Raw genomic sequence first — 16,046 nt, forward strand, 5'->3', positions numbered from 1 at the left:
GAGGAAACAAGCCTAATGATGTCTTCTTGCCGGGCACATTATTTCATTTTGAAATTCTATAGCAAAAGAACAACAATAAAGTATTGGTTCCACTTTTTTATAAATAAGGGGTTATTCTGCTGCTGAAGGTTTTCATTCAAATGACTGATCAGATCTCACGTGTCTGTTTAAAAATGTCTGACTTAGGTCGTTACAAAATGACAGACTATGATAAACTAGATGGTGGTTGGGAGTGAGACAATGAGGCATTGTTTACACAGAAGATTGAGTAACTGGTTTAACAAAAGAGGTTCTTGGGTATCTATTGTATGGACAACTAAGAGATTTACTGGAGCTTTTATAATTTCTGCAAGGTTCTTTTCCAGCCAGCTTCATTAACTTGAAGTAAATCAAATCATGCAGAAATCTGCTTCAGCCAGAAAGCAACCCAGGAAGAGAGAAAATGAAGAAAAACAGACACAGGATGATAAGGTTTAGAATCTTTGGCATTTTTCATAAACATTTTGTTGGAAGATTATTAAATTACAACCCAGAGAGAGGGGGGAAAAAAAAAAGAAAAAACATAGTGCAACTCACTATTAAATCAGATTTTTTTACCTCAACTTTTCTTTACAATACATATATATTTTATATATATATATATATATAAAACTGCACATACAAAGTATGTGTCAACAAAATACAGTCTTTACAACTTAAATATTATTAGAACAGAAAGATATCTGCATACAGTTTATATATGCCCCAAACTGGGATTTTTACTTGGGGCGGGGAGTGTTGGTCACTGAAATGGCAGAGTCCGCAGGAATCAGATACATGCAAAGGGGGACTTTGGGATGTACGGGGTGGTACTTTTCAGGAATGGGGTTCTGAGATATATTTGTATTATGCATAGCTTATTTTGCTCAGGAATAAAAGATCATTTTGGACTGCTACAGTGTTTTTCCTTTCTTAAAAATGCAGGCAAATGAAGGGATTATGACAATCATAGAAGCAGCTACATACAAGGGTCCCTTGCCCCTCAGCCTTTATTTCTAAACACTTGAAGAATTCATTCATCTGTCTCCCTCCCTCTCTCTCTCAAGCTATGATATTGAGATTTTATTTGGGAACAAGCAAAAGGTAGTCAGAAGAAATGGCGATTTGAGGCAACCAAACGTGTCATGAAACCTTCACGTTCTGGATGAATGATCCCTTGGGACCTTCCTGGGGCTGGCATCCAGCACCAAGCAGCTCACTGAAGGTTTATACCCAGGACTTTAGTCATCACAGCTGAAAGATCCCCAAAGATGGGGGCTAATCCTGGCACACGATTAAAAAAAAAAATCAATTCACAATATACATTATTTGGGTAGATGCCATGGCTATCAAAGACTTTTTAACTCAGAGAAAAAAAATTGACTCATGAACAGTCATCTGAAAGGAGTGTGGGGGTAGGGAGTGGAGAGAACTGAATCTTAATGAGAATCTGTAGGAGGTGTGAAAACAAGTTCAAAGTCACGCTCAAATCCGAGTGGCCTCGTGGCTGTTCCCAAGGAGGGTGTTCAGACCCATGGAAGCCTTGCTTTATCTCCTATTTGAGAAGGGATGTGAGTCTTTCACAGTCTCTGGATTGTTCCCCTCTGCTGGGCCTACTCAAGACGTAACCAGGACATCCCTGCGTACAGATGGGCACAGATGGGAGTGTATCTGGGCACATGAAGCAGGGGGAGGACACAGAGAGGGTTCCCCACAGCAGGCATTTCAGAATGACACCACGGACACCACTGGATGCGAGAGGCCACTGGTCTGATCAACCAAACGTGGAACCAGGCGCCGGTCCCAAGGCGCCGTGTGTCCTAGAGAGCGCTGCGCTTCTTCCGAAGAGGGCTCTGGCTGCTGCCCTGCTTCAGCTCTGCGTACTGCACCTGTGAAAACAAACAGACGGGGCGCGGGCGCTTCGGTAACCCGAGCTCGCCGCAGTGCGTTAATGGCTCCCCGAGGATACACCAAGGCAAAGGAAGGAAGGTTCAAAGGTAATGAATCATTTTCCAAACACAGGACCAGGGAGGGATTAATTGCAGGAAGGATTTGAGAAGTCATGCATCATTTCTTGAAACCAAAATATTAAAAGCAGATTTTTCTAATGAGATGCATAGGTTTCTACCTCCTCTCGGGCACTGCTACATGATTTCAGTTTCGTGTGTGCCTGTGTTCGACCAGAAATCAGCCTAAGAACGGCCTCGTGGGAATGTTTATCTTAGTATATGATACAGCAACTGACTAAGAATTACTCATTTAAAAATATCTGAAATCTCGGGGAAAAAAAAATCTCTGCAAATTATATACATTTATTTTGCCAGAGAGGGGGAAAACATGTTGAAATTGATACTGGCCCCAGATGAATTTAGATTTCTTTTAAAAACGAATTTCATTTACAATGTAATGGCTAAAACATCTGTGACAAATATGAGCACATGGGGAGTCTACTGTGTCAACAGAAAGTGCTCTTGGAGATACGCAGAAGACCTCACTAGCTTACTGGGTATCTTCCTTGAACGCTCTTTTGCTGTAGTGCTCTGTATTCATGCCAACTCCAACTGGATGACCTCGCTGAGGGCTGGTACCCGAACTGTGCACCGACAATCCTTGGGGGGTGGGAGGCGGGGCTTGATGGTAATTTCCGTTCTTCAGGGATGCGGGGACAAACTCACACTTGGACTCAAGTGATGGTACGCTGCAATCATATTGCTTTGGCCTGTGGGCTTTGATAGGCTGATGGTGGAATGGCTTTATTTCAAGTATTGGGTTACAGACCACATGTGCTCACTATTTTGAGGGTTTGTGCCAAACTCCCCGAGGACATCCTACCCCATCGTGTAAACTGAGCTACATTTGGTCAAAAGCAGATCCATGAAAAAAAAGGCATGCTTTCCTTAGTGTGTTTTGTGAAGGTCCCCTGGGGGAGCCGGGATGACATACCTGTCAATCTTCAATGCAAAACAAACAGGGGCCAAGTTACTATTTTATAATTGCGCGATGCAGTGTTCACCGGTAAATTCCTATCCACAGAATGCATTTTAATAGATAATGATATCATAAAATGAGGGTGAGAGGAAAAAAGCATCAGTGTCAGTTTTAAACTTGGAATGACAGGGAAAGAAACTCTGGAGCCTTTCAGCCCTACATCTCTGAAATCCACCTGGAGTGGCCGGGGAATGAATTATGGTCCAGGGGCCTAAAGGTGAAATGGGTATTTGATTTGAGATTCTCTCAGACAATAAAAGATTGTGTCTTTGATCATCATGATGTTACTTCATGCCACGGTCTCCCCACCTACCTATTCTATGATCTCTCCCCTCCATTAGAGAAATCAGTGCCCGCCCTCCCTCCTCTGGATCTGCAAGGGCCTGAGCTCGGCTGCTCGAAGGACTTTCTGATATTGTTGTCTTGGTTAATCTCTCTGTATCCACAGAAATGGGACCCCGCCGGACTAAGTGACCATTACCTGGGAATAACGCTTCTGATTGATCTCAAATTATTTCATGCCGTCTCTGCCTCTATGTGTGTGAGTCAGCAGAGGCTGTGTCCTCAGCAGCTCTAAGTCTTCAGAGGGGAAGGATACGAGGGAGGCTCAGGAGATCATCGGGGCCAAGGAGGATAAAAAGAATAATCCTCTTGCCCCCTAGCTTCCCGCAAAACGCCCGCCATCCGGAAGAGGAGGAGGTCAGCGCGCCTCCACTCTCCCACTCCGTGAGCCCATCTTATCCTCTTCCGGGAAGCCAGCAATCCGAAAAGGGACAAACATCCCTGCACCGGAGCCTTGCAGTGTAACTTCCAGATCATTCTTAAGTAGCTCTTTCTCAGGATAATTTTCCCCCATCATCTCATGCGTCGGACAAAGGTTTTATTTTCACACCACCTCTCTGTAAGCCAGGCCTCTGTAAGGATTTTCTGATTCGTTATCTCAGTCACTCACAGAAGCACCGCCCTAGCGCCGGGGCTGGCCAGGCTTCCGTGATGGGGCCCCTCCTGGTGGCGACCGTTCATTACTCATTACATACCTTTTGAACATCAGACGGTACCCGGGAGAGAAAGTCTAGTAGCTCGTTATTGTCAATGGCATAGGGATTTCGAAGCTTCTTCGTGAACTTACTTATGCCTGAAAAATAGAAACACCGCGTGATCTCTTTGTCTGTCTGTCTGTCTGTCTGTCGGTTGGTCTGTTGCTCTATCCATCTTATCTAGCTTTAAAAACTCACCTGACGGGCGGGGGGGGGGGAGTCTTCGCAAGTACAAATTAGTGTGAAAACAATTACTGGACCTCAAGTCATACACATGACGCTGTCATGTGGAATCATTCACAAATGCCTTTTTCTTGGAGGAAGGAAGAGGGGGGACTGATGGAGAGGGGCTCTGCCTTCTTCAGCTGTGAAAATCCCATTACAGTCCCAGCAGCAGGGCGGCAGAAACCCACACGAAAACCGTGGCGCTCATTGGTTTTTTGGACCATGCTGATTAACAGCCTCCTCTGCTAGGAGAACGAGTGTCCCAGATGGGAAAAGGCCTTCATTAGCCCAAACAAGTCTCTGCTTGGGAGCGCAGGACCAAATGGAGCAGTGGGAGGCGGGGGTGGGGGGGGGGGCGGGAGCCGTGTTTTTTTGTTGTTAAAAAGAACCTGTAGAAATCTGTCTCCCCCCTTCAAAGTCATTTTCACAGGTTTCTCTTCTCTTGCTGCAGAACAGAACTTGACATGTTGATTGTACTTCGATGCTGCAGGAAAACTGTGAAAAGTTATTACTGGAAAATTATCTGACTATGGTTGCTAACTTAATTTATGGACCGCGGCACTGGGGTGTGGGTGTGGCTGGGAACCGGAGTCCATCTGTGCTGATTTAGGACAATGGTCATTAGACAATGGCCATCACAATGGCTGTGATGTTCAAGTTGTCCTTGGTGGCTGCACCTTGGGTGGGTGGGCACGTCCAGATGAGCTCTGCCCATGGTTTCCTGCTCAGAGGAGGTGCTTCTGCACCAGCTTGTGTCTCCAATTCTGCTCCTCAGAGCTCCTTGGAGGCATGTGCCTGTATCCAGAGCTCATAAACTGTGGTCTTTCAACCAAATGTCAACCCTTTCTTGGGTCGAGTTTTAGAAGCAGAAAGTCCAGGTGGCCATCTGAAGTCTTGCCACAGGGTGCTTGTATAACAAGGGCAGTATCTGAAGCCCCTGTCAACCCCCATGATGCTAAATGGATGCCCACCTTGGTTGTAACCTTGACTGGCTCTTACTCTGAAGTCAGGGTAACATTTAACTGTTCAACAGTCCACGAGACAAACACAAGGCTGGATGTTTTTGTTCTCTCATTAAATGTCATTTTGCTTTAATCTAAGAGCTGGACTTCCTGCGTGCCGTTACACCTGACACGATGCCAACCCCCCAGTCATCTCTTTAGGGAGGGTCAGATTTACATCTGCTCTGCACATGGGAGCTGGCCATGCTCACAAGGCAGGGGTGGCTGGCCGACTGGCCTGGGGAAGACTTCCTGCACATGATCTCCTTGCTCCCAAGTCCAAGCCACTCTGCACCCCTCGTCCCTTTACCCTCCACCAGCTGCTTCGTGTTTCTAGCTACAATTTCCCCCAGGGTTCCTTTAAACTCAAATACTCTCGCTGTGTTATTCTGAAGACATTTAATTGTAGCATGGGCTTTTTGGAGAAAGGAAACAGACAAGGCAAAATGATGGTGGGAGACAAAGCCGCACTGAGAAAAGATATATCTTCTATTGTTAATTATACAGTGTGTGCATCTGGAGCCTTTACAATGAACAGCAAGGCAGGGATAATATCACAGCTGATCAAAACACTGCATTCTTAGTCACTGAGAAGACTAGAAACCTGCACGTAGCTCAAATGCACCACTAAGGGCAGAAGTACGCGCCCCGACACTCTGTGCTTGAAAATCTTTGTTAGAATAAAAATAAGGAACTCAGGTTGCGTGCTTTAAAAGCACATTTTATTTTACTTTTTTTAAAGGTGTCACAGGCTCAAATGTTGGTACCTCCATCAAATTATCTAAGGTGTAGTCCGAGTGCCAACAGGAGAATCAGAGATTCCTTGGCTGTCTTTAAGGGCAATGGGGCAAGGAACAAAGTTTTGGAAACAAGAGTAGTTGGGTCCCAGTTTTGGCTTCACCATGTATTATGAGCTGTGCAGTTTCAGACAAATCACTTAACCTTCCTGTGCCTCAGATTTCTTATATTCCTATATGAATAATGAAACATGCCCTATTTGGTTCCTTGGGTTGATGGGAGAATCCCATTGGACAAGGCAGGCAAGAGGATTCTATTATCTGAAATTCCCCAACGGGGAAGGGGGCTACCACCATTACCGCAGATGTCGATCAGCCAGGGAACAACGGAGGCGATGATGGAGAAGTCTTTCTACTATCAGGGATGTGATCACACATCTGGAAGTTATGGCTTTCTCCAGTAGCGTGCTAGACAAACCTTTAGATTTTTTTAACCTCAATCATACAGATAGACAGAAAGCATATCTGCTGCGAATTTAATTTTTTTTAGTGGAAAAAAAAAAGGAGAAAAAAGTAAGTGGGATTTAAATACCATGGGATTAACATTTGGGAAAGACACTATCATTTCATGATCACAGATCAAATAGATCAGTGGCTTGGAAAGAGCCCTCCAGTTTAACACAAAATCACTTGGATAAAGAGAGAGGAAAGGTCACATGGCTGCTTTGCACGTATGGTCACTAGGGAACAACCAGTTGAAACTGAATTACAACATTATTTTTCAGATGCTTCTGTGAGGGACTGGCATGTAGCCCTGACTGCAATACATTGGTGGGGTGGGTGAGACACTCAAACACTGAGTGTCTTCCATGTAAGATATATTGTGCCATCAAATGAAGACATAAAATTAAGTAAGTCACAGTTCCTTTTCAAGAGGCTCAAAATCTGGTTTGGGGAGTTCATAGGTACCCGGGAAAAACAAAAGAGGCTCAGATCGCAACTGAAAAACCGTAATTAGAGCAGCCACAATGAACAGAATGGAGGGAGGGTGGGAAACCTCACAAAAGGGACAGAAAACTCACGTGGGATCTAATCCTAAAACGTGCCTTGCCTTCTAGAAATACACACAGCAAATAAATGACCAAAATTCAGTAGATACAGATTCCTAAAGAAAATTCCAGATAGCCCTCTTAGATTACCTCTAAGTTAATTATCAAATATTATGCTCCCAAATAAGAGCAGTGGTGGGCTCAAAAAATGCCATCTATGTAGAACACAGGTATAAAATATTTCCACGATCTATCAAAGATCTATTACCTATATGTAGTTGTAATAGGAATTACATAGTTAAAGAGGAAAGAAAATGTCTCACCCTAAAAATCTTACAGTGAAGCTGGTGAGACAAGGAATATTCCCCACGGCCATGATGAAATTAGGTTTTTACAGGTTTATGTTAAATAATTGTGATATTAAACAACACGTATAAAAGTGCTATTTGGGTATCAGGAATAGGGAAATACACAACATCGAGTTAAGTAATTTTTTCCAAAGGGTTAAAAACATTGAACAAAATATTTAAGGATCTTACCCATCACTTTTAGGATGCAGTGAAAATGAGTTAAGTAACTTAGAATAAGAAACAGTCTTCTGATCCTCAGTAAGATTAAAAGGAACACTAGACATTTAAGATGTATAAAGTTACCTTCTTCTAAATGATAAATTCTCTGCCAAGAATATAATCACGTAAGAGATGTGCAAAGGAAGGTCCCGGATCTGTGCTAGCTTATAACTAACTTGTCTTGGAAAAGAGTAAGTCCTGATAGGACCGCAGAGTACGTGCCACGATGGTATGGCGGGTTTTACACAATGAGACGAGGCAATAGATCATGTGACGGTCAAGGCTTTTGACTACATTATCTATTGTAAGCTCATCAACAATAGTCTCACTAGGTAGATGCAAAAAGTTGGTGTTGAAAAGCTGCCAAGACGAGGAGTCAAGGGGACTTGGGTTCAGTTGAAAGAGGGATTGGAATCCCAAAATCGACAAAGGAAGAAACATAGTACAGTCTTCTTTGTGGAGGGCAAAAATGCAGAAAAGCAAGTCAAGTTAAGTCCTGGAATGATGACAAAATCATGGGCAACTGGGTGCAACATGCCATCAGTTCACACAAACTTAAAAAGGAACAAAACACTGGCTAAATGGTTGTAGTTCTGAGTCATGTCCTTGTTAGGGTGAGACAAGAGTTTTAAGATCTGTGTTTTAAATGTGATCAGTAAATGGACTGAGAAACTAAAACTTTATGAAAAACGAGAAAGAATGAGATTATTCAGGCTCTACAGATAACATTCAGTATATGCGTATTCAGGGAAAGGCTTTTACAAAATCTGCATTCCTTCTTAATCAGTGGGCCCTGGAAAAGCTCCAAGTTCTCGTTCCTAAGGGTCAAAAATGGACCAATGTGCTGAACAGCAAAACACAACAGAGAAGCAAAACTAAGCACCAATAGGTGAGGGCTTTCCCCAACAGTGAGAGTCATCAAGTGTCACTGAAGAGTGAGCTAGAATGTCTTTTCCTTTCCTTTCCTTGGGCTCACTACCAAGGAGACAGACTTGATGTAACAGGATTTTCACCCCCTAGACAAAATCAAAGATGAATGGATTATGCTCTCTCAAAATCATTCTACTTCTGAAAGGTTATGAGTTACTCTACTTTTCCCATGACTTTTCCCATTTCTGCATGTCTAGGTTTGGCCTTTGTCAGCAGGATTCTATCCTTGTGGGTTCTCTCTGAAAAAGGTCTACATTTAACGGTTTCAGGAATATTACACCTTTTTTTTTCCCCTGGACATCTGCAGGCTCCCAGCTTTTGCTTAAGATGAGCACATCCCAACCCAGTCGCATGTATTTGGCGCCTCTCGGAACCTCTTAATATCTGAAGATCCCTTGAAGTGACTGTCGCTGAGAACTCGGCAGCAGCGGCAGGAGCCAAGCAACGGAAAACCAGAGCTAACAGATTCTTACGGAGAAGGGCTGACGGCTTCTCCAATTAATTTACTGCAGCGCACTCTCCTTACATCAACCCGGAGCCCACCCAGCGGCAGACACAAATATTCACAAAGCTGCTGGTAATTTTTCCAATCGCTAGTGCAAGTAGTAAATCAAGTCCTGGAATTTATTTCCAGTTTGCCATTTGTGTTTCTACTTTTTTGAAGCAGCTGAAATGAACTTGAGATGGGCATACCACTTCCCCTGGCAAATAACAGCTTTCTTTCCTTCCAGGCGCTGGTTAGGCAATGCCCCTCCCTTACACCTCACGGCTTCTGGATTTCAGTATTGAGTGAGGTTAGTTTTTTTCCTTCCAGGGGAGGTGAAGTGTCAGGGGCAGCCTAGCAGTGGCTAGATCTACTTTTACATAACTTAAAGGGCAAGACGCAGGTGTTTGCTCACTGTCTGAGTAACAGTGCTCCCTCAGAGTTACTAGGCCTCAGCAGTTTATTATTCAAGAGTATTTATGACTCCGAAAGCCCAAAGGGGAACAGCATGAACAATCAGATTTTTATTTGATTGCAATTATGTAAGAGGCCTATAAATATCTAGGCTGATCGTTCATGCAACTGGCCTTTGCAGGGAGGTCCTGGAAGTTTTTGTTCCCCAAATGCTTTCCTTAATCTCATGTTTAATTGCCAACAAGAGCACATTTAAAGTTTATAGCCGCACTTTAAAAATGAGTAATTGGTTCTTACCTGGAATTGATTGCTAGCCAAAGGACCGTGCCAAACTTACCCCAGATTAAAACGATGTACCGGAGTGGAATGAAATACAAAGTGATGGTGGCAACTGCCAGTATCAAACAGGCCAGGAATGAGAGGAATGGGACTGTCCAGTTAAATGTGCTGTGGACAAACCACATAAATGTCATTTTCTCTGACGCTCCAGGACCACGGAATATTCATCTTGTCATGTTTATTTCTTAGTTAGACAAATGAGAAAGGGCTACTGGAAAAGTTTCTCTAAAAACCTGGAGGTAAAAGGCTGCCAAATGGATGGGGCCCTGGAAGAACCTTCTTGGGGAGAAGATCACAAGACCAATTGCCATTCCAACCCGTCAGAATCTTGGTGACTCTGCTTTCCTGGAACCGACAGTTCTGAGGAGGAGACTCTGGCGCTCAGAAGTGATTTAAAAGGGCAGTGTTGTCACGATGGCTCCGTGCACACAGATCTTCAAAACTAAAGGCTAGTTAGGTCATTTCAAAGTCAGTACTTCCCTCTCAATTAACACACGGTTGCCAGTAAATATTCAGACAAGGGAGGATATTATTACAGTGCTTTGGTGCTTTGGGGGTTTTCTAGTATCTTATATTTAGAATTTCCAGACTCATTTATTCCAGAAGGTTAATGATGCTTTGAAGTGGACGGGGGAGCATCTGACTACAAACCATGACACCCCCAACCCACAGACAATGAACGTACTACTGCTGAGTATTATTTCCACGGGACCCGTGGCTTCTTTGGTTCTATCTATTGGCTGCTTGGACCCAAGTGGGAATGACGATCTAGAACGTGGGGTGTGGAATTCAATGTACCGTGGACATCCTTGCACAACCCTAGAAAATGATGCTGTAAACCCACGATGGCCCGATGAGAGCTCTCAGGGCCTGGAGTGCTTCCTCCTGGCCTTCACTGCACTTCCATTGTCTGCTGACCCTTTCTTTGCCTTGTGCTAGGAATACAGAGAGGTGAAAGATCTACTCCCGTTGTCTTTTTCTGGGGTCGGGGGACAGGGTGCTGGGGAATTCTGGGAGAAAAGCCTCCAAGAGTCACTAGGCACCTTGTATAAGCCGCGGCCCTAACATTTGTTTTATATATTTAGATTGTAATGCTCACAATTATTCTTGCAAGTAAGAATTAGCCCCCTTTTACAGATGAGCAAATCGTGGCTGAGAGAGATCATCTCATTGGTGTAAATAATCATAACTGCATCAACAGTATGAGGAACCCTCGCCTTCCTATTAGAGATTGTTATTAATATGGTTAATCTTTGTCTACACAGAGGTACAATACTATATATGTATGTGTGTATTTAATTCCTCACTTCTTGGAGTAAGAAGCAGCTTTTAACAAATTTAATATGCTTGTTGGTCATTTAAATGTGTTTCTCAGTGAGATCTAGCTTATTTCCTTGCCAGGGGACACTACTTAGGAAGGTGCTTAAGAAAACCGTTTTATAGGTAAACTGACAAGTGTGTGAGTTTAGGCCCTATCTCTAAAAAAGCTGAATGACTACAGGAAAAGGTTTTAATCAATCTGAACAATAATTTCTTCTCTACAGAACAGGGTTAATAATAATACCTGTAGCACAGAGCTTTGCTAGAATTAAACAGGAACTTGCATTTAAAATAGCTGTTTCTAACACACTGTAAAAACTCAAAAAAAAAGTTAAGAATTTACTATTTGTCTACTTTCCTTTGAGCTGTGTTGCTTGACTTTTTCCTCAAATAAAATCTCTTTGGATGCTAAAGTAATCAGTCTGTTGTCATATTGGCTACAAACATTTTTCCAGTTTGTTGCTTTCTTGTCTTTTTTAAAAAAAAATCTACTTGACATTATTTTAAAGATAAAAATTATATGCTTTACATGAGCAAATGTATCAATTGTTTCTTTGTTGATTTCTAGATTTGGTATTGCTTGTCAAAGGAACCCCCCCCCAAGTCCAGTGAGTAATCAGTATTTCTTGAATAATCTTGAATTATTCAATAACTTGAATAATCAGTATTTTTTCCACTCCTTTATCATCCTGTTTTCTATGTTATTCTAAATTCCTACATATACGTAGGTCCAACTCATGACTACTCCCTTCCACAGTAGGGCATATAGTAGAATTTTTTAGTGTGCAACTTCACAGTATTTGTGAAAATGTGACAGACTCCACAATTGCCCCAGCTGTGCCACAGCAATAAATTTAAGTCGCAGGTATCTTTACACAAGGACACAGGGATGGTACGTGAATGATGCAGTATGGTTTGTAGTAGTTAAAAAAGGAAACAGCCTCAGTATTGTTAATAAGACAATAGCTAAATAAAATGAATATCTAATAATATCAAAATGAAGGGGAAAATCTAAATAGATTCACACACTGCAATATAACACAGCTTTAAAAAGACAATGAGAATATAAAAAGAACAGCCACATAAATCCTTCTGCTCCCAGCCCAGAGTCTCAAAGCTAGATCCTGTGAAAACCTGAGTTACAGAAATATACTCACACACACATGTACTGAGAAAACCTCTGCAGGATATACTCCAAACTGTTAATGACAGCTCATATGATGGGGGCAGAGGGAAACAAAGAGGAAAGAGGGTGCTATAGAGAATAATGGGGAGCTTTCTGTTTGATTATTTTATAATGGATTATAATAAAAATAAATAAAATCAAAAAATTAAAACTAAAATAAACAAGTAAGAACAAATACCAAGCTTTGTGCCCTATTTTTATTGTTGTTGCTTTTTAAAGCAGAGAGTGAGTGTCAGATCCTAGATACAAATTCACAGCTAGGTAGCAACAAACCCATCTTTTTATTTTTTTTTCTTTCCCCACTATGGCACAATAATAATTATTTATTAACCTAGTAGCTTACAATTTAATAATAATTCTGTTCTAATTTTCATTCACACTGTGACCCTGAGCAACATACTCGACTTCTCTGTGCTTTAACTTTCCCATCTGCAAAGAGAGAATAAGAACTGTATCTATTTTATAGAGATGCTGATGGGATTCAATGAGTTAATAAATATACCCTTTAAAAACAATAACTGGCACATAGTAATTATTCAAGTGTTAACTAGACTCATTTTTTTGTGGTTATTGCATAAAAGTGACATAAACAGGAGAAAAAACTAATTATATCAGACAGCATTCTGAAGATAATAAAAGCTATGGAAAATGCATGGAATTACTTTTTACAAAGAAATATACATTATGATTCCTTTCCAAACAACAGCAAACCTGCCTTTAAAAAAAAGTTACATAGCGGGTGGGAAGGGATAAATTGGGAATTTGAAAATTGCACCTCTTGGATAGTGATGGAAATGTTAGCTGTCTTGATTGTGGTGGTGGTTTCATGGGTATATACACCTACCAAAATTCATCAAAGTGTACATCTGAAATATGTGTAGTTTACTGTGCAGGAACCATACCACAATAAAGGGTTAAAAAGTAAAAATAAAAGCTATCTAATGGATAAACAATATTTAAAAGCTTTTTTAAAAAGTGAGAGAAAGCCACCACTCGGCTGACATAAAAAAATAAGAAAACATCAGAGTGTAAAATAAAATGTGTTGCAAAGGCTCTCTAGGTTACTAGGCTCCAACATCAATTTTCACTCTAACAACAACTTACTTACATTGAAATTTTGAATTTCTGTTATCTGCGAGGGGGACAGAAGTCAAAGCCTAGGGTAGAGCCTCCCCGAAGAAAGATTCAAATATGACAACACTGCATAAAACTTACATATTCAAGGTAAGGATGAACTGAGAGAGAGAGAGAGAGAATAGACAGGGAGAAAGAGACTGAGAAAGGAAGGAAGGAAGGGAGGGAGGGTGGGAGGGAAGGACAAATCCACCATATGTGAGTGGATGCGAAGAACTCTCTGTGTGTCATGACGCTGGTGCCAGGTAGCGGGATCTATCATCTGAGTTTATGCTACCAGCATAGTTTAAAAAGCCTCAACAAGAAATTAATTAAAAAAAAGAGATCCCAGGTTGAGTCACCCAAGGTGACTTGAGCAGTAATCCTCTCCAAGGAAATGCACTATCAATCCAGACATCTGAGAATACTCCACAAAGAGAAAAAAAACAAAAATCCAAAGCATATGAGTTCACAGTCAAAACTGCAAAGTACAAAAGGACACACAGAAGCATCATGAGTGAGGCCCAGCAGAATTAACAACAAAATCCAAAACAAAAGACTTCAAGTACCGAAAGTAAACACAATATGTTAAATAATAATGTTTAATAATTTCACAGGCATACAGTTGAGGCATAAAAGTATGATCAAGGAAGAGACGATGAAAAATAACCAAGAAGATCTGAAAACCAAGCAAGCAGAACTGTAAAAAAAAAATTTAGAATTAAAGTTAAAACCCCCATGCATGGATTAAACAAGATTTTAAATAGAAGAATTAAGTTGCAAGAGTATCCAAAGAAAGTACTTAGGAGGCATCACAAAGAGTAAAAAGATGAAAGATACCAAAGAGAAGAGACATGGAGCATAGATGAAGAGGGTTCTTGAACTGACTGGAAAGACGACAGAAGTAACAACTGGTATTAGACTGTGGGGAGTGATGCTGTAAACTCTAGAATAACAACTAAAAGGAACGGCCAAAAGCTGCTTGCGCATAGAATAAAACAAGGAAAAAAAGAACAGAGCAAAAGACGATTAAAAATCTAAGTATATTACTAACCATATTAAATTTGAATGGACTACATGCTACAAAAGATAGTGATTGTTGGAAACCAAAGAGATATCTAAAACATAAACAGATAGGTTGAGAGAAAACAATGGAAAAGGATGTACTGTGAAGGAACCAACAAAAGGAATGTGGTATAGACATATTATTAGTTAAGCAAGACATTAAGGCTGATACTTTTAAAATTATTTACAGATAAATAGGTCTCTTCCTATTGATTAAGGATCCAATTCACCAAGAAAATGTAACAAATGTAATATATACCAACATGACCTAACTTTGGAACACAGAAAGCAAAAACTGTTGAAACTCCAAGGAGAAGCAGCAAGTCCACAACCACAGGGGAAGATTTTAACACACATCTTTAAGTAACTAATACAAGAAGACAACCAAAAATAAAAATCAGTAGGAATATAAAAGATTTGACTACAATCAACAAATTCAATCAATGAAAATATATAAAATAATACACTCAATAACTTTCTTTTCAAGCGTCCATGAAAAATTTATAGAAGTTGACCATTTGTGAGGTCAATATTTTAGGAGCATAAAATAATTACGTTAGAAACCAGGAACAAAAAGATAACTGGATAATCTTCATACACTTGGAAATTAAGCAATATACTACTTGGCAAGGAAGAAATCAAAATCGAAATTAGAAAAAGGGTTTTTACTCAACGTGAATGACAATGAAAATATCAGGGCCAAAATATTTGGCACAGAGCTGAGCATTTAGGAAGTTGTAGCGTCTACATGCTTATGTTAGGAAAATACAAAGGTTAAAAATAAATGATGTAGTTATCCATCTTACAGAGTCAGAAAAGGAATGGTAAATTAATCTCAAAGAAAGTAGAGGGAAGAAAGTAATAAAGATAAGAGCAGTAATTAATGGGAAAGAAAACAGGCAACAGTGAAGATTAATAAAGGCAAATGATGGTTCTTTCCAAAGACTAATATAATTGATAAATGCCCGTCAAGAAGAAAGAAGGGAAAACATAATTAATTTTAAAGCACAAAAAAAGTGGACAATGCTACAGGTCCTAATAACGTCAAAGACAGGATGAGGATTTTAGAAACAACGTGATGCCAAGAAGAAAATTTAAATGAAATGGACAAACCCCTAGAAAATGACCACTTACAGAAACAGATGTGAGAAGAAATAGAATGGCTGAATACACCTATATACATATTACAGAAACTGAATATTTAATTAAAACCTTCCCTAAAAGTAAACTCCAGGCCCAAATGCTTCACCAGAAAATTCCATGAAATCTTTAAGGAAATAATGACACCAGGCTTATACAAACTGTTCCAGATAATAATGAAGACAGAGCACTGCCCACCTATTGTATGAGTCTAGAATAACCTTCACTCCATAAGAAATTTTCAAGAACAGAAAACTATAGCTCAAATCTCAATGGTGATCATAGCTGCAAAAATCCTAAGTAAAAAAAAAAAAAAAAAAAAAAACTATAAATAAATTCCAGGCATATGTAAAGGGATGGTATAACATGATGAAGCTGGATTTACTCCAGAAATGAAAGATTGGTTTAATATTTGAAAAGCAATCATAATA

General features: G+C 40.6%; 1 protein-coding gene across 4 annotated transcripts in view; it reads right to left on the reverse strand.

Annotated features, from left to right (window-relative positions):
- Nucleotides 1-467: 467 nt before the first annotated feature.
- Nucleotides 468-16,046, reverse strand: part of MCTP2 (multiple C2 and transmembrane domain containing 2) — a 195,426-nt gene continuing 179,847 nt past the window's right edge. For 3 of the 4 annotated variants that reach the window (XM_074354328.1, XM_074354329.1, XM_074354331.1), the window contains 3 exons: nucleotides 9,790-9,899; nucleotides 4,044-4,141; nucleotides 468-1,907 (listed from right to left, as the gene is read on the reverse strand). In XM_074354328.1, the coding sequence (XP_074210429.1) occupies nucleotides 1,839-1,907; nucleotides 4,044-4,141; nucleotides 9,790-9,899 (277 nt within the window). In that variant the 3' untranslated portion in view covers nucleotides 468-1,838. Of the gene's footprint in view, nucleotides 4,142-9,789; nucleotides 9,900-16,046 lie in introns of all 4 variants that reach the window. The other variant, XM_074354330.1, reaches the window with a different exon arrangement.

Source organism: Camelus bactrianus, chromosome 27, assembly GCF_048773025.1.
Source record: "Camelus bactrianus isolate YW-2024 breed Bactrian camel chromosome 27, ASM4877302v1, whole genome shotgun sequence".
Lineage (NCBI taxonomy): Eukaryota > Metazoa > Chordata > Mammalia > Artiodactyla > Camelidae > Camelus > Camelus bactrianus.